Source organism: Chlorocebus sabaeus, chromosome 27, assembly GCF_047675955.1.
Source record: "Chlorocebus sabaeus isolate Y175 chromosome 27, mChlSab1.0.hap1, whole genome shotgun sequence".
Taxonomy (NCBI): Eukaryota; Metazoa; Chordata; class Mammalia; order Primates; family Cercopithecidae; genus Chlorocebus; species Chlorocebus sabaeus.
Genome location: NC_132930.1, coordinates 48,779,970 through 48,798,665, shown reverse-complemented (window position 1 = coordinate 48,798,665; position 18,696 = coordinate 48,779,970). Strand labels below are relative to the sequence as shown.

At 65.8% G+C, this 18,696-nt stretch overlaps 1 protein-coding gene across 3 annotated transcripts; it reads left to right on the top strand.

Moving 5' to 3' along the window:
• Positions 1 to 1,686: 1,686 nt before the first annotated feature.
• FGFRL1 (fibroblast growth factor receptor like 1) lies at positions 1,687 to 17,009 on the top strand. 3 transcript variants are annotated; one of them, XM_008018187.3, is made up of 7 exons: positions 1,687 to 2,024; positions 2,537 to 2,631; positions 11,821 to 12,093; positions 13,213 to 13,293; positions 13,392 to 13,676; positions 14,116 to 14,469; positions 14,709 to 17,009. In XM_008018187.3, the coding sequence occupies exons 2-7, from the start codon at positions 2,553 to 2,555 to the stop codon at positions 15,149 to 15,151; spliced, it is 1,515 nt and encodes a 504-aa protein (XP_008016378.2). In that variant the 5' UTR covers positions 1,687 to 2,024; positions 2,537 to 2,552; the 3' UTR covers positions 15,152 to 17,009. The 3 variants fall into 3 exon arrangements, with proteins under 3 accessions (XP_008016378.2, XP_008016381.2, XP_008016380.2); XM_008018190.3 differs by having other exon boundaries at positions 1,687 to 2,055; XM_008018189.3 differs by lacking the exon at positions 1,687 to 2,024 and adding an exon at positions 2,220 to 2,311.
• The last annotated feature ends 1,687 nt before the right edge of the window (positions 17,010 to 18,696 follow it).

Sequence of the window (18,696 nt, the reverse complement as noted above, 5' to 3'; positions counted from 1 at the left end):
CCTCCCACTGCCCGCCTCATTCGGGCGCCGGCACCTGCCGGCCTGTCTGTTCCCTGCTTCTACTCTGCACACTCGCAGTCAACTTTCCGCACACCTGTCCCCTTTCCATGCACCTGTGCTCGGCAGCCCGCACACCTGTGGGAGCGCTGCCTCCTCGCCAGCCGTCCGGGGAGTTCAGCGCTGCTCTCCCACGGGCGTGGGACCGCCCCACCCACCTGTCCGTGTCCGCAGAGCCGGCCGGGAGGGCGGCAGGTGGGCCCCGGCGCTGCTGGCTCCTTGTGGGACAGTGCCGCGGCGGGGGCGCAGGACGTTCTCCTGCAGGGAGGACCACGCAGCGGTCCCCGGACCCTTTCCCCGGGTGCACAGCAGCGGCTGTGCCAGCAGGGGCAGGGCGGGCGGGCCGAGCCCACCTCCATCCGCCCTTGTGACGCCCACGTTGGCCCAGACACGGGATCTGGGGTGGAGGACGCTGGTCTGGGAACCAGCGGGTTGGAACGGCCGGGTAGTTCGGGCCTTGAGGAGTCCCAGACCCTGAAACTGGCACCCCCCCACGCTCTCCTCGGGACACCAGCTGCCAGGCCTCTCCAGTTTCAGCCTTTCCTGGGAGGGCTTCCTGGAAGAGGCGGCTTCTGGCCCCAGAAAGAGAGGCTGCTCCGGGGGATAGATGCGGTGCTGGGGTGGTGACTCCGCGGAGTCGAGGGTGTGACGCGGGATGTGGGCAGGCCGTGGGGTTTGTGTTCCAGGACTGGGAGACAAGACGAGGGGAGGCCATGGGGCGGTTGGAGGTGCGGCCTGGGAACCCGGCGTGCTGGACTCTGAGCAGGGACGGCAGGCGAGGCGCGTGGAGGAAGAGCCGCGAAGAGCTGGGCGCTGTCTTCTCCGCGTCTCCGTTTCTTCATCTGCTCCTGGGGCCGCCTGCCCAGTAGCGGGGATTAAATCGGATGTTGACGTCTATTATGATGATTAATGTTCTTGTCATTCCCGTCACTAGCAGGTGAGAGGCGGGGAGGCCTCGGGTGGGAACATACCTATGGCCAAGGGCACGAGGTAACCCGAGCGCCCCGGAAAGGACCCCTGCCTGCATCGCCATGGCCGTCCCCGCCTACCCCGTCCACATCAGCTCCGGCTGGGCGAGGCCCTGCTTCTCCCTTCTGCTCCCGAAGACCACCCCGGGGCGCAGACCTGGAGGCCTCGGAGCGCCCGCGGCCGTCCCGTCCGCCCCCTTCTGAGCAAACCAGAGAGCGGTCTAGGCTGGGCACGGGGCTGCGCAGAGGGGCTGCGGGCAGGGCCGGAGCCTGCTCTGGGGGTCGCGAAGGTGCCCCGAGAGTTGGGGACCCGACCGGGCGAGCGCGGGCGCAGGTGTGGTGAGGGCGCGGCGGCCCCCGGCCGCTCCTAGGAGCTTGCGGGGACCAAGGGCGCGCGGGCGGGGCCGGGGGCGCGGCGAGTCTCGGGCGGGGGCGGGGCGGGGGCGGGGGCGGGGGCGGGGCCGGACCCGGGGAAGCCGCCCGCCCGCGGGGACGTCCGCACCGCGAGGGTTAAAGCCCGGAGCCCGGCGGGGCGGGGGCGGTGTGCGCGCGCGGATTGGGGAAAAGTTTGGCGGCGGGGCGGGGCACGGGGCGGGCCGGCGCGCGCGGATTGGCCGGAAGTTGTGCCGGGGGCGGGTCGGGGTCCGGGCTCGGCGCTCGCTCCGGGAGAGTTGACAAAGCCCCGCAGGGAAGGACGCCTCGCGGCGCGGCGCCCCGGGCCCCTCGCCCCGCCGCCCCGGGACTCCAGCCCCAGCCCCCGGCCCTGCGGACTCGCCCCCGCCGCCTGCCTGGTCTGGAACCCAGCGCCCTGAGCGCCCGAGCCCGGACCCCGATCCGGCCCGAGCCTCCCGCGCCCAGGTAGCGCCGCCCCGCCCCGAGGCCGGGCCCGGGGGCGCGGGGCGGCGGGATGCGGCGCCCGGGGCGGCGATGACCGCGGAGCGCACGCCGCGGGCCTGGCCCTGACCCCGCCGCCCGCCCGCACGCCGAGCCCCCGCCGAGGTGAGATCCCCGCGCGCGGCCGCGACCCCAGGTGGGCAGACGGGGGAGGGCGGGGGTCCGGGGCGGGGGCGGGGAGGGGAGGGTTCGGAGCCCCAGCTGGTCACGGGTCACGCGCGCCGCCGCCGCTCCTGCGGGCCCCCGGCCTGCCCCGTCCCCGCCCCCGCGCCCCACGTGGGCCCCCCCAGCGCAAATTTGTCCGCTAATGGCGCAGGCGATTATCTGCGGGGCGCTGGGTGTTGTGTGTCCTGCGGGCAGGGCCGGAGTTACAAGCGCCAGGAATCCAGACGGTGTGTGGAGGGGGGGCAGCGGGGGAGCCCGGTAATTAGTGTAAACCCTTTGTCTGCCTTTGATACCCACAGCTTCTCCCCGCCGCGGCTTCCTCCGCCTGGAGCGCGGGCGGGGAGGGCCTGCCGGGGGAGTGGGGCCAGACCCCTGATCCCCGCGGCCTGGGACCGGGGAGGGCGGTATCCCCCACTTCCACGCTTTGGTGACGGCGCCCCCAATGCCCCCAGGTCCGGACAGGCCGAGATGACGCCGAGTCCCGCGTTGCTGCTCCTGCTGCCGCCGCTGCTGCTGGGGGCCCTCCCGCCGGCCGCCGCCGCCCGAGGTGAGTTCTGGCGCCCAGCCCAGCCAGCCTGGCCTCCGCCAGCGCCGCCCCCTTCCCGCCCGGCCCTGAACCCTGCCACAGTGCCCGCCTGGCACGCGCCATGCCCCGCCCCTGCCGCCCCGCTCGCCAGGCCCCCTTCCTTCCAGGGTCCCCTCACCCATGGGCTGTCCACAGCACCCAGGCGGCCTCCCCCAGCTGGCCGGAGGGGTCCCTCTCACTTGTATTTGCTGGCCAGGTGGGCTCTAGCCCTGGCCCCCAGGACATGCTTCTGGTCTTGCAAACACTTTCACCCTCCTACCTGCAGTCCAGGGCAGCTGATCACCTGTGGATTCTTGGGGAGTGGGCGGTTTGTGGCCACAGTGGACCCAACTAGGACTCTGGGAACCTGCAGAGACCCCCACGGAGGCCAGGATGGGCTATGAGAGATATTGGTGATATACTGGGTGTCTGGGACTGAAACTGACCCTCAGACCCCCAGTGTCCCAGCCACTGGGCACACACCAGACCTAGCTGTGTGCCCTGGGCCTGCCCAGCCCCAGGCAGGCAGTGCAGGGCAGCTGTATGGACAAGTCCCCAGAGCCGGGACGCACCCCAGGACTGCGTGCCTGTGGGCACCCACTGTACCGGCCTGGTACGTCCTCACGCCACTGATAGCTAAGTGGCAGCCATGCCACAGGACCCAGCTCCAGCAAGGGCATCCGGAGCCGATGGGTGATGTGTCCCCGCAGACTCATGCCCGCCATGTTCCAGGATCCGGGCACAGCGCTGGCTGCCCCCATGGCTAGGCGGGACCTGTGGCCAGGCCGGCCCTTTGGGTGTGTTGACCACTCAGGATTGTCCGCGCTGTGTCCACCAGTCCTGAGGCTTCGCACCCCTCCCCTGCCGCCCAGCAAGTGCGCCGCATCCAACTTGGCCTTATATGGGCACGTTCGGGTGTTGGATGGCGGGCGGCGGCCAGGTGGGCCTTATGCCACAGCACCTCCCCACCCCCCTCCTGCCCACATGGGCCTGGCTGAGCGGCTGCTCTGAGGGCCCGGCAGCGTCCTGGGCTGTGTGGGCACTCAGGCCATACTGGGCGAGCCCCCACCACCGCCAGTGGCCTGGACTTGCATTCTCTTTGATCTGTTTGGCCTCCCCCATCCCTGCACCTGCCTGTCCTCTGTCCACTCGGCCAGGGAGGCTCTGGAGGCCTCTGTCCTGCCATGGTCCGTGGCTGGGGCTGAAGCTGACTGGTGGATGGCCGTGGTCACCCATGGCAGTGGGTGGCAGAGCCCGCCTCTTCGTGGAGACGCCCCAGTAGCCACCCCCTTCACTTTCGTCCTCCTCAGCTGCGGCCTTGGGGCTGAGGATATCCAGCCCTGGCTTTGCGTGCGTGGCAAAGGCCCTGGTGGCACTGGGGAGCTGGGATTGAGCGGCTTTCCAAGGGCAGGGGCCTCTGTGGTTTGGGTGGAGGTGGGGAGGAGGTTCTTCCGGACTGTACTGATTTTCCTAGCATGGACTAGGGCTCGAGGTCCATCCAAGTGTGTTTCTCCTGCTCTGAACGGCCCACTGTGCACCTTCGTTAGGCCAAGGACCAGCATGCAGAGGGTTTGGGTTGTTTTTGAAAAGCCATTTCCCGCTAGGTCATAAGTTCTGGAATCGGCACATCGCTAGACTCGGATCATATTTTAAAAGTTCCTCTTTTCCCAAAGTTTCACAATCTTGGTGGATTTGTCTAAAAACTGCCTTTTTTTTTTTTCCAATTTGAAAAAAGATAGGAATTGGCTTTCTTCCTTTCCCTTTTATTTCTCACAGTGGGAACTTGAGAGTTTGTGGATGAAATACCTTTTACAAATAATTCTGAAGGAAGTCGTTTCAGGGCTTTCTGAGAAGTGCCACCTTTGAACTTTTGCAAGCATGGCCTTGGGGACCAGCTCTGAGCGGCCTGCCTAGGAGGCCACTCCCCTCTCCTCTGCACCCGGCCAGCTGCTGTGGGCAAGCTGAGCCCTGACCCAGGTGGGCAGGATGCCTGTCCAGGAGTGCCCCACGCCTGGGGGGTGGCATGGTCAGGGTCGGCTCCCTGTGGGGGCAGGAGTCTGAAGGGTGTGTGACTCGGGGAAGCAATAGCCGTGGGTGCACGGTGCTGACCTCGGCCCCCAGCCAGGCCTCAGGGCCCTCCTCCCTCGCCCCAAGCCCTTCCAGGCAGTGGCTGGCCAGTGTGTAGTGGGCTGAGGTGGACGTGTGGGAGCTAGGCCCAGCCCCTGCAAGGTGAGGAATCGGGCCAGCTGCCCCGTTTCCATCTCGGGGCCCCACTCCTGGAAGGGAAAATAAATCACTGTCCCCTTGGGGGAGGGAGGGAGCCGTGAACAAAGTCGCCTTTGGCTGGGCCTGGAAACGCCGACCGCAGACTCCTTTATCCATTGTGCGGGAATCAATGGGCCTCCGGGCTCCCTTTCAGCCCCAGGCCCGCGCTGCGGCCCTGTCGAGGGGAAATGTTGGTTTTTCCCCAGCCGTGGCCTCCAGCCCCTGGCTTGCCCAGCCCTGGCTCAGGAACCATGGCTGCGCTGGGAGAGGTGGGCTGTGCCCACAGGCTGGACCTCCGACTGCTGCATGCTGGCCCTCTCTGCAGCCTGAGCTTGCTTCTTGGCCCAGGGTGGACTCCTTTGCCCCATCTGGGCCTCTGCCGGTGACTCCAGGCCTGGTGTATCCAGGTGACAGCCTCAGCGGGTGGGTCAGCACAGGAGGGAGAGGTGTGCCCACACCCCTCTCCCCAGAGGCCTCCTCTAGGGCTGCCCTCCCTGCCTGCCTGCCTGCCTGCCACTCTCCCTGGCAGCCATTCCTGGAGCTGCTGGTCAAGCCCCAGGGTGTCTGGCTGCCCTTTGCAGGCGGCTCCAAGGTGGGCCACAGCGCCAGGGCCCACGGTCCAGGATGGCTGGGGTAGAGTGAAGCAGGGGATGGGAGAGGAGGGGTCATGGGCCAGGGCAGGCCTAACAGGAGAGGTGGGTACCAGTCCCCTTGGAGCAAGTCAGCGTGAGTGGGGGTCTCCCTCTAGGACATGTGTGGGGCAGGGGGTGCCGCCCATCTTGGCAGAAAGCCCAACCACTTTTCTTCTTGCCTGGTGCTGTGAAGGGGCTGATGAGTGAACATTGGCTGAGCAGTGACAGGGAGGAGGGAGCTGGGCTGCTGCCCTGGTGTGTGGCATGGGGCCCGCTGGGCACAGTGACGCCCTCTGGGCTACTAAGACTGTGAGCCCCAGGACAGTTTGGTGGCTCCCTGGGGAGCTTTGTCCAGGCCCACCAGCCAGTGGCTTCGGGCCCCTCCTCATTCCCTGTAACCTTCCTGCCCTGTCCCCAGTGGTGACCGTAGGGCTTGGTCTGGAGCGCAGTACCACAACCCAGGGCATCACTATGTGTCCCAGAGAGGCTGGGTGGCTGTGCCCTGTGGCCTGCAGGGGCCTGGGGAGCTGCAGTGGACAGGCCCAGTGCCCTCCTGTCCCCAGCCCTGTCCTTGAGAAGTCTGCCATGTGAGTGGGAGCAAGGGCCCCTGGCCTGGTGGTGGTGCCCAGTGTGCCTGGGCTGCTCAGTGGTCACGGCAGCCCCACCCGGGGGCCAAGAGCCCTGGCAGGGGGCAGAGCATCAGCTCACCCCTGATCTCTGGCCTCGGGGGTTCTGGGATCAGGAAATGTTCTTGTTGATGCTTCTTAAGTGGGGAAGGGCTGCCAAGGTCTGCAGGCAGAGCCCCTCTGAGGAGTTCTGGGCAGGGGAGGCCTGGGGACTGCAGCCAGGCAGACTGGGGTTTTGAGGTGGGGGTGGGGGCGTGAACTGGGCTGGGCCTGGTGAGGTCTGGACTGAGATGGCTACGGAGGAATCTTTGCCTGTTTCAGCACTGTGCAAGGTTCTCTTCAGGGCGTGGCACCGCCTCACGATGCTCTGGTGCCCACCCTGTGCCCTGGTGCATCAAGAAGGGGGAGTAGTGCCCTGGGGCTGGGGTTGCAGAAGGTTCTGCCTCAAGGCTTCCAGAGGAGGCCCCCCAGCCTGCTGACTCGCTGGGTGCCCAGGGCTGGGCAGCGTGGTGGGGCACAGCCTGTGGGGTAGCCGCCTGTGCTGCAGGCCCCCAGGTCCCCGCACATCCTCTGGGTCTGCTCCCCGAGGGCCGCCTGGCTAGCTGGTGACTGTGTGTGTCCTGGGTCTGTGCATGCGGGTGCACATGCGTGTGCCTGAGCGTCCCGGGCTGGAGGAGAGCCTGGCCCTGGCACCTGATGGGCAGCAGGCTGTGTAGCGGTCACCTGTGCTGTGGCTTCTGGGGGCGGCCGCTCTTAAACTTGGCTTCCTGCGGAAGGGATCGGGCCCTGGCACTGACTCTGGAGTTTCCTACTCACTCCTGCCCTGGGTGCCCCTGGGGGCCTGGCACGGCCACATAGTGGCCATCTGTGGTGGGGGCACTGTGTCTCCTCTTGGTGACCAGTGGGGGGCTGCCGGCTGCAGAAGGCTCAGCACCTGGATTGGCTCTACACCCCCTTAGGGGTCTGGCACAGTGTGTCCTGATTCCCTTACCCTCCATTTCTGGTCAAGGTGAGCCCCCTTCCCCAGGCCACCCAGCTTCTCCAGGAGGACACGGGGCCTGGCCACCCGCACCCCATGGCCAGTTCCCTGGCCAGGCCAGAGAATTCCTCCAGCTGGAAACTCGGGGCCATGCAGGGCCCCCCAGTTCCCAGGCATCCTCGCTCCACTCTGGCCCTGTTCGGCTGCTAGGCCACTCTTGGTCCAGCCCTTCCATGAGGGGAACTTAGGATTGGCCAGTCAGGGCTAGGGTTGAGGGGACCACACAGCCAGCCCCTCAGTGGTCAGCTCCACCTGCCCCTCCCTCCCTGGCGCACAGTGGCTTGGTCTGTCCCCACGGACGCCCCACCCTGCCGTGTTGTCAACCAGCATCTGCCCCTGCTGCGGTGGACGCTCCTTCCTCAGGAAGCCCCCGTCGTCCCCACTGGGTCAGGAGTCCTGTCTGACCTGGGCCAGCATTGCCCCAGGCTCTGTAGAGGGGCGGACACCACTGGCTTGGGCTATAGAGGCATCCTGGGAGGTGCAGGTACACTGAAAAGTAAGAGGAGGCCGTTTCCTGGTCCCAGCTCATGTCTGCTCGCGACAGAGGGATCATGACACTGCACGTGTGTCTGTGCCTGGGCGCCTCTCCTTACGCTGAGGGCTGTGTTCTGGGGAGCACCCCCTCCTTGCTCCCTGTGCTGAGGGCTGTGTTCTGGGGAGCACCCCCTCCTTGCTCCCTGTGCTGAGGGCTGTGTTCTGGGGAGCACCCCCTCCTTGCTCCCTGTGGGAGCCAGGCCCCATGGGGAGGAGCTGCTGTGCCCTCAGGAGGGAAGCTAGGCAGCCCGGCCATGAATCCCCTGTACCTGCCCTGGCTGGCCACCACCCCCTGCCATTCTCCCTACGAATGCCCACTGAGCGTCTGCTGTATGCCAGGCCTCGGGACACCGCAAGCACGGGAGAGGGGCTTGGGTGTGGGTTTGGACCATGTGGCCAGGACGGGCCATTCCAGAAGAGATACTGGAGACCCCGAGGAGCTGCGGGGTGAGGGGCGTCGGAGAGGGCACTCCAGACGAGGCAGGTGTGGGGAGCTGATCTGAGGGCCTGTGAAGACGGGGAGGGGCAGGCCGCAGGGGGTCCTGCCTCTGTCCCTCCAGACTGCAGCTTCCTCCCCTCCATCCCAGGGCCTGCCCACCTCCACCCTTCCTGGGCCCTGGGAAAGAGGAGCCTCTGTGTCTGGGGATAGTGTGTGTGTGACAAAGCGTGTGGGCAGGGCGGCCTCTCTGGGCCTTGCTGCTGTGGGAAGCCCCTGTTCCTCCTTCTTCCCCAGTTGTGTTTTTTACAGCTGGGCAGGGGTGGCGGGGTGGGAGGGGTTGGCGGCATCCCCCTTCTTGGCCCCCCGCCTCCGAGTCTAGTCCTCCATAGCTGACAGCAGTGAGGCCCTGTCTCAGACTCAGTTTACCCTCATGTCTGGCTCCCGCGTGGCCCTTGGTGTCCTGCCTGTGCTGGGGGCCTCTCGACTGTGGCTAAGTGTTTGCAGGGCAGGGACTGCTCTGGAGGAGGAGGCTGGGGGGGCATCTTGGCGGGGTGCAAACCCTGGAGGTGGCACGGCGCCGCTGTCATGCCCCAGCAGAGCCCCGGTGCTGGCTCCCTGTATTTCTTCCTGGTTGCGGTGCGAGGCGGCCAGTCTCCCCACCAGGTACCTGTGCCCTCAGGTCCTACCTCAGTTTCCCCATAGGCTGCGTGGGTTGGACACCCGTCCAGGTGGTGTGGGCTTGCCTCAACATAAAGCCCAGGCCGCTGTCCTGGCATGCTCATTTCCCAGGAATCTGGGGGGCTGGGCTTCCTCCTGGTCAGGCCCTCCTGCGGGGGTCTTGGGCCTGCAACAGCAGGGTGTCCAGGGAGCCCAGTGGGGGTGGGATAGGCCTGGCGAGGGGGACAGAGGGAGGCTGTTTGCTTTAGGATAAGGCTGGCTCCTCTGGCCTGGCTGCCTCCACCCGTGCCTACAGCACTTGCAGGCCAGCCTCGGGGGCCACGCTTCCGGCCAGCCGGCGGTCATTTGGCTCTGCCCCCTTTCTCAGCAGTGACCATGGGCGGGGGTCCCGCCTCCCTGTCTGTGCCTGTCATCCTGCACCTCCCGCATGCCTGTGGGGACTTTACCTCCCCAAGCCTTGCTTGTGTCTGCCTGGGGCAGGGTGGGGGCTGGGGCCGGAGGTAGCCCTTTCCCGAAGTGCAGCTGGGCTTTGAGCCTCTGAGGCGGGCTCCCTCCCAAGATGGGGGGGCTGGGTCCGTGTGCCCCCACCCAGGACAGGGCCAGGCACTTGCTCTCTTGCTCCTTCTGGGCAGTTGTGTGGGTGGGCACTCATGTGCATGCATGAACATGCTTGCACGTGTGAGACCTGCGCCCAGGTAGCCCCTCAGGAGGCCCAGGTACCCCTGCAGGCTGTGGGCCACAGGGGCTGGGCTGGGCAGGAGCCTTGGCCACTCCCTCTTGATCCCGGAGGCCCTGTGGGTGGTGGGAGTTTGGGCAGCGACAGGTGCTGGTGGGGTCAACCTGGGGTGGGTCTGGGACCTGGGCAGGCTGGGAAGGGGTCAGGAGGCCCCTGTGCTGTGGGCCCTGTAGCCCCTTCCTCCCCGGGACACATTTGCCAGAGCTGCCCCCAGCCCTGGGCAGCTTACAGAACCACCCTGAGGGGGAGGTGGGCTGGCAGCCCCCACAGCCGCCATCTCATTTCCTCTCCGGGGGGTTACAGGGAGGGTACGGAAGGAGGGGCTTCAGGGCTGGGGCCCATGGCCAGGGTGGGAGGGTCCTGAGTTGAGGGAGAGATACAGGTCAGAGGAGAGACCCCCACATGTTTTCTCAGAGAGGCCAGGGACTGGTGTGGGCCGGGTGGGCCAGGGCTGGGAAGAATCCCTCCCTCCAGAGGCTCAGCCCACCCTTTGTGTTTCTGGTCACAGTGGGGAGGCTCCATGTCTCCACGCCCAGCCCCAGCGGCCGATGATGCCTGTGGGATCAGAACCCGGAGGCCCTGAGCCGTGCCCCCTGTGCTATCAGCACTGATTAGGCCTCCAGAGAGGTGATAGGGATTCTCTGTGGGGGTCCCTGTCCCCAGACCTGGGGGGTCACATTGGGAGCTGCTACCTGAGTGTCTGAAGACGCCGGTGGGAGACGTCACGGGGCCACTGTTCATTGCGTTTCGGAGAAACACGCGGCCCCGGCACTGTCGAGATGGCTGGGAGCAGCTGCTGCCTCTTGGTGTCTCTGCACCCAGCCTGGACACTCCCAGACAGCCGTGGCTGCAGTTCGGGAGGGACACTGTCACCCATGGGCTGGCCAGAGGTGCCCTGGGAACCGTGGGGTGCCTGTGGCCACCTCTCAGATGCAGAGAGCAGTGAGTAGGCTGTGGTTGCCGCTGCAGGACTTGGGAGCAGCACGTGGGGAGTGGGGCACGCAGGGCCCTCCTCACCCAGGAGCTCCATCCAGGTGCAGGCCCTGTGGTGCTCTGAGTTTCTGAGGCCTGCAGGGTCTGTGTGTTCTAGGCTCATCCTCCGGGCTGGCTAGGCACTGCCCACTGCGGCCGGTCACACACAAACAGGGCCCTGGCCCTGCCTTCCAGCTCAGAAGCACCCAGGCAGCGGACGGGGTGCGGTGGGGACCCAGGCAGGGGACGGGGTGGGGTGGGGACCCGGGCAGGGGACGGGGTCGTTTCTTTCTGCCAGGAAAGGAGGACTTGGCTTCTCCACGTGGGGTGGGGTAGAGTGGGTGGCCATGTGGAGCTGCAGCCTGTCTGCTCCTGTGGGTTTCACAGGCAGTGGGGGGACATACTGGCTGCCAGGTACAGCCTCGGGGCTGCCAGCCAGACAGGAGCCGGCAGTGCCCATGGCCAGCCCCAGCCACTGTTGCTCCAGAGGCTTGCCCTCTGACCCCGGGGCCTTGGGGTCATGCCCCCTCAAGGCTAAGGTGCCTGGCAGGGTAGGGCCCTGGGGGTGGGCAGACCTGGGCATCTGTGGTCCTTGAACTCAGGTCTGATACTGACAGAAACGTGGGTGCCGCACAAACTCTCATCCACACAGTGCCTGTGTGCAGGCGGTCTGCTGTGCCCGATTGCGTGTGGATAGCTGTGGGGTTGCTGGCCTGTGTCCAGGCCCGGCTGGGCCCTGGGCTGATGGTTGGGTGGGAGTTGGGTGAGGGGCCTGGAGCCTCTTTGGGACCCACCAGGCCCCCCATCCCCCTGCCGCCCTTGTCCTTGGGGGGCCGCTGTCCCCTCTGACCTAGGGTGTATAGCTGCTTCCTGTGTGACCAGGAGGAGCCCCTGCCCTCTTGGCTGGTGGGTTTTGAGGGCTACCAAGCACAGCTGTTTTGCATCCTCTGGGGACCCTACTCCCCTCTCATGTCTCAAAGAGCCGGCCTCTGGGACCACAGGGCCGCCCCGGCCATGAGAGGCTGCTGATGTGGTGTTCAGTGGGCCAGCACTCAGGGGCTTTGGTGCATGTGGGCAGCTGAGGCCTGGGTCGGGGGCACTGCGCCTGGGCCCCTCTACTCACCTTGGGCAGGCGACCCAGGTGGAGCTCAGGCCTGAGGTCTGTGCTGGGCCGTGGGTCCCCTTTCGATCCCCCTTGGCTCCGGACCCCACGCCCCTCCTCGTTGACTGTTCCTTGGACCCACCCACAGGCCCTCCCAGGATGGCGGACAAGGTGGTCCCACGGCAGGTGGCCCGGCTGGGCTGTACCGTGCGGCTGCAGTGCCCTGTGGAGGGGGATCCACCGCCGTTGACCATGTGGACCAAGGACGGCCGCACCATCCACAGCGGCTGGAGCCGCTTCCGTGTGCTGCCCCAGGGGCTGAAGGTGAAGCAGGTGGAGCGGGAGGATGCCGGCGTGTACGTGTGCAAGGCCACCAACGGCTTTGGCAGCCTGAGCGTCAACTACACCCTCGTCGTGCTGGGTTAGTCGCTGCTGCGGTCAGAGGTCATGGGCTGGGTTGGAGCCAGGCAGGGGCGTGCAGGAGGGTGGACGGGGACACACCTGGGGCCTGAGAGTCAGCCAGCCCGGGGCAGAAAGCCTTCCTTCGGCGCCCTGCCTCAGCTGACTGCACCTCTGCCACCATCCCCCAGGCTGGGCTCCGTTCCTGTCCCCATCAGGTTCCAGCCTCTGGGCCTTCCTCCGGGTGGAGGGCGGAGGGCAGCGGGCAGAGGGCAGAGGCCGGGAGCCGCAGGCCGTGGTCCCACAGAAGGGCTGGGGCCCGAGGCCTTGGCAGGGTGTGCCGGCCGTCGGCTGTGACTTTGAGGCTCAGGTTTCGGAGTTCAGAGGAGCCGCTGGGATGCCTGGCCTTTCTGTTCTCTTCTGCGCCTGGGGCCTGGGTGTGGGGCTTGGACAGGTGTCCAGAGACACGCCCTCCATACCTAGGGACCGGGCACCCCGCCTGCTCCGCTGGGCTCCTGGGTGTGGGGCCCTTCGGTGGAGCTCCTGGAGCTGGGCTGGCCCGTTTCTAAACGCAGGAGGTTGGCCCAGGCCCCGGCAGGGTCTGGGGGTGCGGCCTGAGACAGCCTGGTCCTGGGCTCAGTGGAGGAGCGGCTGTCACAGGGTGGATGGAAGGGACATTCCACAGCACGCCCTGCCCCTCCAGATTGTGTGGAATGGGAAAACTGTGGCTGTCCCCCACCCCCACCCCACAGTCTTTTCAAAGGCGACGATGACCGAGAGGTATGAGAGTCTCGTCTGTTCACCAGCCCTCGGCCCCTTGATGTAGGCTAGGGTTACCGCAGCTGCTGGCCGGGCCCGGCTCCCTCCTCCCCGGGGCCTGCAGACCCCCCGGAGCCAGAGTGGGGGCCAGCCCTCCAGCCCCACCCGTACCCGTCAGGATCACCTGCGCCTAGTGTGGGCCAGCGGCCCTTGCCCAGCTGTCCCTGGGATTCTGGGCTGTGGGTGTGTGGTGCAGCCCCCTGCCTGGGTGTCCAGGACTGTCCTGGCTGGGGCTGGGGGCACTATAGGCCATGTGAGAATTGGGGGTGCTCCTCAGGGCCCCCCTCACCTGCCCTCCCTGTGCACCTCCGTTTCTCTGCAGATGACATTAGCCCAGGGAAGGAGAGCCTGGGGCCCGACAGCTCCTCTGGGGGTCAAGAGGACCCTGCCAGCCAGCAGTGGGGTGAGCAGGGGACCGCCGTCTGCCAGGGTGGGGGGTGTCTGTCCTGGCCCCTCGGCCGCTTCCCCATCCTCTGACCTCCATGCCGCCCCACCCCACAGCACGACCACGCTTCACACAGCCCTCCAAGATGAGGCGCCGGGTGATTGCACGGCCTGTGGGCAGCTCCGTGCGGCTCAAGTGCGTGGCCAGTGGGCACCCTCGGCCCGACATCACGTGGATGAAGGACGACCAGGCCTTGACGCGCCCAGAGGCCGCTGAGCCCAGGAAGAAGAAGTGGACGCTGAGCCTGAAGAACCTGCGGCCGGAGGACAGCGGCAAATACACCTGCCGTGTGTCGAACCGCGCAGGTGCCATCAACGCCACCTACAAGGTGGATGTGATCCGTGAGTGTGGCCTGGGGCACTGGCGGGCCGGGGGTGCTGGTGGGGTCTGGGGGCTGGCGGGCCAGGTGGTGCTGGGGGCTGGTGGTCTAGGGGCTGGTGGGCTGGGGGCGCTGGTGGGGTCTGGGGGCTGGTGATCTGGGGGCTGGTGGGCTGGGGGCACTGGTGGGGTCTGGGGGCGCTGGTGGAGTCTGGGGGCTGGTGGGCTGGGGGTGCTGGTGGAGTCTGGGGACTGGTGATCTGGGAGCTGGTGGACCAGGGATGCTGGTAGGGTCTGGGGGCTGGTGATCTGGGGGCTGGTGGGCTGGAGGTGCTGGTGGGGTCTGGGGGCGCTGGTGGGGTCTGGGGGCTGGTGGGCTGGGGGTGCTGGTGGGCCCTGGGGTGCTGGCGGGTAGAGTCTGGCGGGGCCCGGGAGCCATGCCCACGTGCCGTGTTCCCACAGAGCGGACCCGCTCCAAGCCCGTGCTCACAGGCACGCACCCCGTGAATACGACGGTGGACTTCGGGGGGACTACGTCCTTCCAGTGCAAGGTGCGCAGCGACGTGAAGCCGGTGATCCAGTGGCTGAAGCGTGTGGAGTACGGCGCCGAGGGCCGCCACAACTCTACCATTGATGTGGGCGGCCAGAAGTTCGTGGTGCTGCCCACAGGCGACGTGTGGTCGCGGCCCGATGGCTCCTACCTCAATAAACTGCTCATCACCCGCGCCCGCCAGGACGATGCGGGCATGTACATCTGCCTGGGCGCCAACACCATGGGCTACAGCTTCCGCAGCGCCTTCCTCACTGTGCTGCCAGGTGCGCGGCCGCCACGCCACGCCATGCTGGTGCCCGGACCTGCCCCCTGGGCCCAGCATCCCACCCACCCACCGGGCAGGACGCCACCCTTCCCTCCTGGGCTCCACAGGCCGGGTCCTCTGCCGAGGGAGGGCAGCCCAGGGGTGCCGTCTCCACAGCCCCCGGGATGGGTCTGGGGTACTCTCCTGGTCTTTGTGCCGGCGTTCCCCTCGCCACCTCCTTTCCTCTCACTCTTGCAGACCCAAAACCACCAGGGCCACCTGTGGCCTCCTCGTCCTCGGCCACTAGCCTGCCATGGCCCGTGGTCATCGGCATCCCGGCCGGCGCCGTCTTCATCCTGGGCACCGTGCTCCTGTGGCTTTGCCAGGCCAAGAAGAAGCCATGCACCCCCACTCCTGCCCCTCCCGTGCCTGGGCACCGCCAGCCAGGGACAGCCCGTGACCGCAGTGGAGACAAGGACCTTCCCACGTTGGCCGCCCTCAGTGCTGGCCCTGGTGTGGGGCTGTGTGAGGAGCATGGGTCTCCAGCAGCCCCCCAGCACTTGCTGGGCCCAGGCCCAGTTGCTGGTCCCAAGTTGTACCCCAAAGTCTACACAGACATCCACACACACACACACACACACTCACACACACACTCACATGTGGAGGGCAAGGTCCACCAGCACATCCACTATCAGTGCTAGATGGCACTGCCTCTGCGGTGGGCGCATGGGGCCGGCCAGACAGGCAGGCTGGGAGGATGGAGGACGGTGCTGTAGATGAAGGCGGGGGACCCATGGCGAGGAGGAATGGCCAGCACCCCGGGCGCTCTGTGTGAGGCATAGCCCCTGGACACACACACACAGACACACACTGCCTGGATGCATGTATACACACACATGCGCACACACGCTGCCTAAACGCAGGCACATGCAGACATGTTCCCGGAACACATACGCATGCGTGCACATGCACAGGCATGCTGCCTGGACACAGATATGCTGCTCAAACGCATGCAATGCACACAGACATGCCAGAACATACATGGACATGCCTGGACACATCACACACACACAGATATGCTGCCTGGACACATGCACACACATGCACAGATATGCTGCCTGGACACACACACACACATGCGCAGATAGGCCGCCTGGACACACACAGGCAGTTATGCTGTCCGGACACACACGTGTGCAGTTACGCTGCCTCGACACGCACACACATGCGCAGATATGCTGCCTGGACACATCACACACATGCACAGATATGCTGCCTGGACACATCACACACATGCACAGATATGCTGCCTGGACACACACACACAGATATGCTGCCTGGACACATGCACACACATGCACAGATATGCTGCCTTGACACACACACACACACATGCGCAGATAGGCCGCCTGGACACACACAGGCAGTTATGCTGTCTGGACACACACGTGTGCAGTTACGCTGCCTCGACACACATGCGCACACACGTGCAGATTTGCTGCCTGGACACGAGCAGATATGCTGTCCAGACACACGCACACACACGTGCAGACTTGCTGCCTAGACACGAGCAGATATGCTGTCCGGACACACGCACACGTGTGCAGATACGCTGCCTGGACACGAGCAGATATGCTGTCCGGACACACGCACACATGTGCAGATACGCTGCCTGGACACATGCGGACTGAGGTGCTATTCAGAGGGTGTGCTGCGAGGCCCGCAGTGCGTGTGTGGTGAGGCTCATAGTTGATGAAGGACTCTCCCTGCTCCACTGTCACTCCCCCACCCCTGCCCGCCTCTGCCCTCGCCTGGCCTTCGCGGCTGTTTTTGCCACCTGCCTTGGGTGTCCAGGAGTCCCCTACTGCTGTAGGCTGGGGCTGGGGGCACAGCAGCCCCAAGCCTGAGAGGCTGGAGCCCATGGCACTCCCACCGAATTCTCCCCCTGCCAGCAAGAAGGAGCCTTGGTATTTATATTTAAGAAATGAAGATGGGCTGGGCGCGGTGGCTCAAGCCTGTAATCCCAGCACTTTGGGAGGCTGAGACGGGTGGATCACGAGGTCAGGAGATCGAGACCATCCTGGCTAACACGGGGAAACCCCGTCTCTACTGAAAAATACAAAAAACTAGCCGGGCGAGGTGGCGGGCGTCTGTAGTCCCAGCTACTCGGGAGGCTGAGGCAGGAGAATGGCGTGAACCCGGGAGGCGGAGCTTGCAGTGAGCTGAGATCCGGCCACTGCACTCCAGCCTGGGCGACAGAGCGAGACTCCGTCTCAAAAAAAAAAAAAAAAAAAAAAAAAAAAAAAAAGACATGAAGATGATATTAATAATGATGGATGGAGGGAGGGCTGGGTTGCAGGGACTGTGGTCTCTTCTGGGGCCCGGGACCCGCCTGGTCTTTCAGCCACGCTGATGCCTGCACCCCGTCCAGGCCAGGCACCACCCCCCACCCCACTGTCGTGGTGGCCCCAGATCTCTGTAATTTTATGTAGAGTTTGAGCTGAAGCCCCGTATATTTAATTTATTTTGTTAAACATGAAAGTGCATCCTTTCTCTCCAGGCTGGTGTTTCTGCCCGTGTCTGTGTGTGCATGTGCATGCTCGTGTGTGCTCACATCTGTGCTTGTGTGTCAGGCCTGGTCTCTCGAACCAGCAGCCCAGCCCTCCTGGAGTCCCCTTGCTGGGCCGGAGCCACAGGGGCTGAGACCTGAGGGTCTCCAGGTCTGTCATCTGCACCTCCCGGCAGTAGAGTTTGGGTCTACTGGGCTTCAGGTGGTGGTGGGTGTGAGCACTACCCACGTGCCTGGCCAGGCCAGCGTCCTGCACCCGTCGGATTCGCACCCTCTCTGTGTCCCGGGGCTGGCCCCTGTGGCCCTCAGTGCAGGGCCTGGTCACTTCTCGGCCGCTCTGCAGTGGGTGGCCCTACGGGAAGCAGCAGACCTGCCTCGGAACTGGGGGTGGGGCCAGGCTCAGGTCACCTCTGACCTCAGGGCTCCGTCCAAATGCCCTCCCTGCCACCCTGCAGTGCTGTGACGGTGGCCGCCCCCATCTTACCCAGTCAGCAGGAGGGGTTGGGGCTGCCAGCTCCACCCGGGGCCCTTGCCTGCCCGGGGGTTCCATTAGCCTCGTAAGAAAAGGCACCGAGGCCTCTCGTGCATTCAGCAAAGCGTGAGGCCTGTGGCGTTCCCGGAGCCTGGCCTTGCTGGCATGCAGGGTACTTCCTGACCCGCGCTGGTTCTGAGAGCTTTTCCCTGGAGGAAGCTCACCCTGCCTGGCTTCAAAGATGACAGGTGGGCTCTGGGGAGAGGTGTCAGGGACCTCTCCCCAGCTGGGGCTTCTGAGGACCCCATGGCCTTCAAGATGTCCCCTTTCTGTCCTCTGTCCTCCCCAGGGTAGACCCTACTCCTCTCCCCTGAGGGAAGTCCTGACTGTGGGTGGTGACAGCTTCAGGCATGGCCCTGGTGAGGGCTGCGTGTGGCTGGTGGGTGCTGTGGGAGGCCTGGCCACCCTGACTGGGGGGCAGTGGGGGCTCCAGGCGGCCCACAGCTGGCAGCCAAACAGATGTTCCCCAGACAGGGCAGGCTGCAGGCCGACGCCTGGTCGGGTTTCAGTCTGGAGTAGGGGAGGGTGGAAGGGAGACCTCAGGCGTCTGGCCACCTTGGACAGCAGGAAGGCCTCAGGCAGCAGGTCATGGGGTTGCAGAGGACAGGCTGCCACTCCCCAGGAAGTGGGCAGAGGGATGGGCAGTCTGAGAGGGCTGTCCCCCAGAGCCTCTGAAGGAGACACTGGGACCGCAGACCCCACGCCTGCACCCTGCCTGCTCTGAGGTCCAGGCCCCACTCAGGGCCACCCTCGACTTGTGGTCCAGCCCATCTCACACCTGCCCACGGGAGGTGCTGACTGGTGCTGTGTGGCCCTTGACAGACAGGACAGGCCTGGCACAGCCCAGCCTCTGGGTCCTGGGCTCTGGACTTTGTCACGCCGTGGCCATGTTGGATGCCAGGCTGGGCAGGGGGGGCCCCAAGGAGTTAGGACAGACCCATCTCCTGTCCATGGGGCCCCGGCCACCCCCAGGCCAACAGCCTGGAGCTCAGACCCCTCAGTCTTTCCCTAGCCTTCCTCAGGGGCTGCCTAGAGCCCCTGCTTTCTCCCCTGCGACCTCTAGACCCTTCCGCCTTGGCCGTCCAGTCCCGAGAGCCCTTACACTCATCCCGACGCCCCTCTGTTCCTGCGGTCTCCAGCCTGAC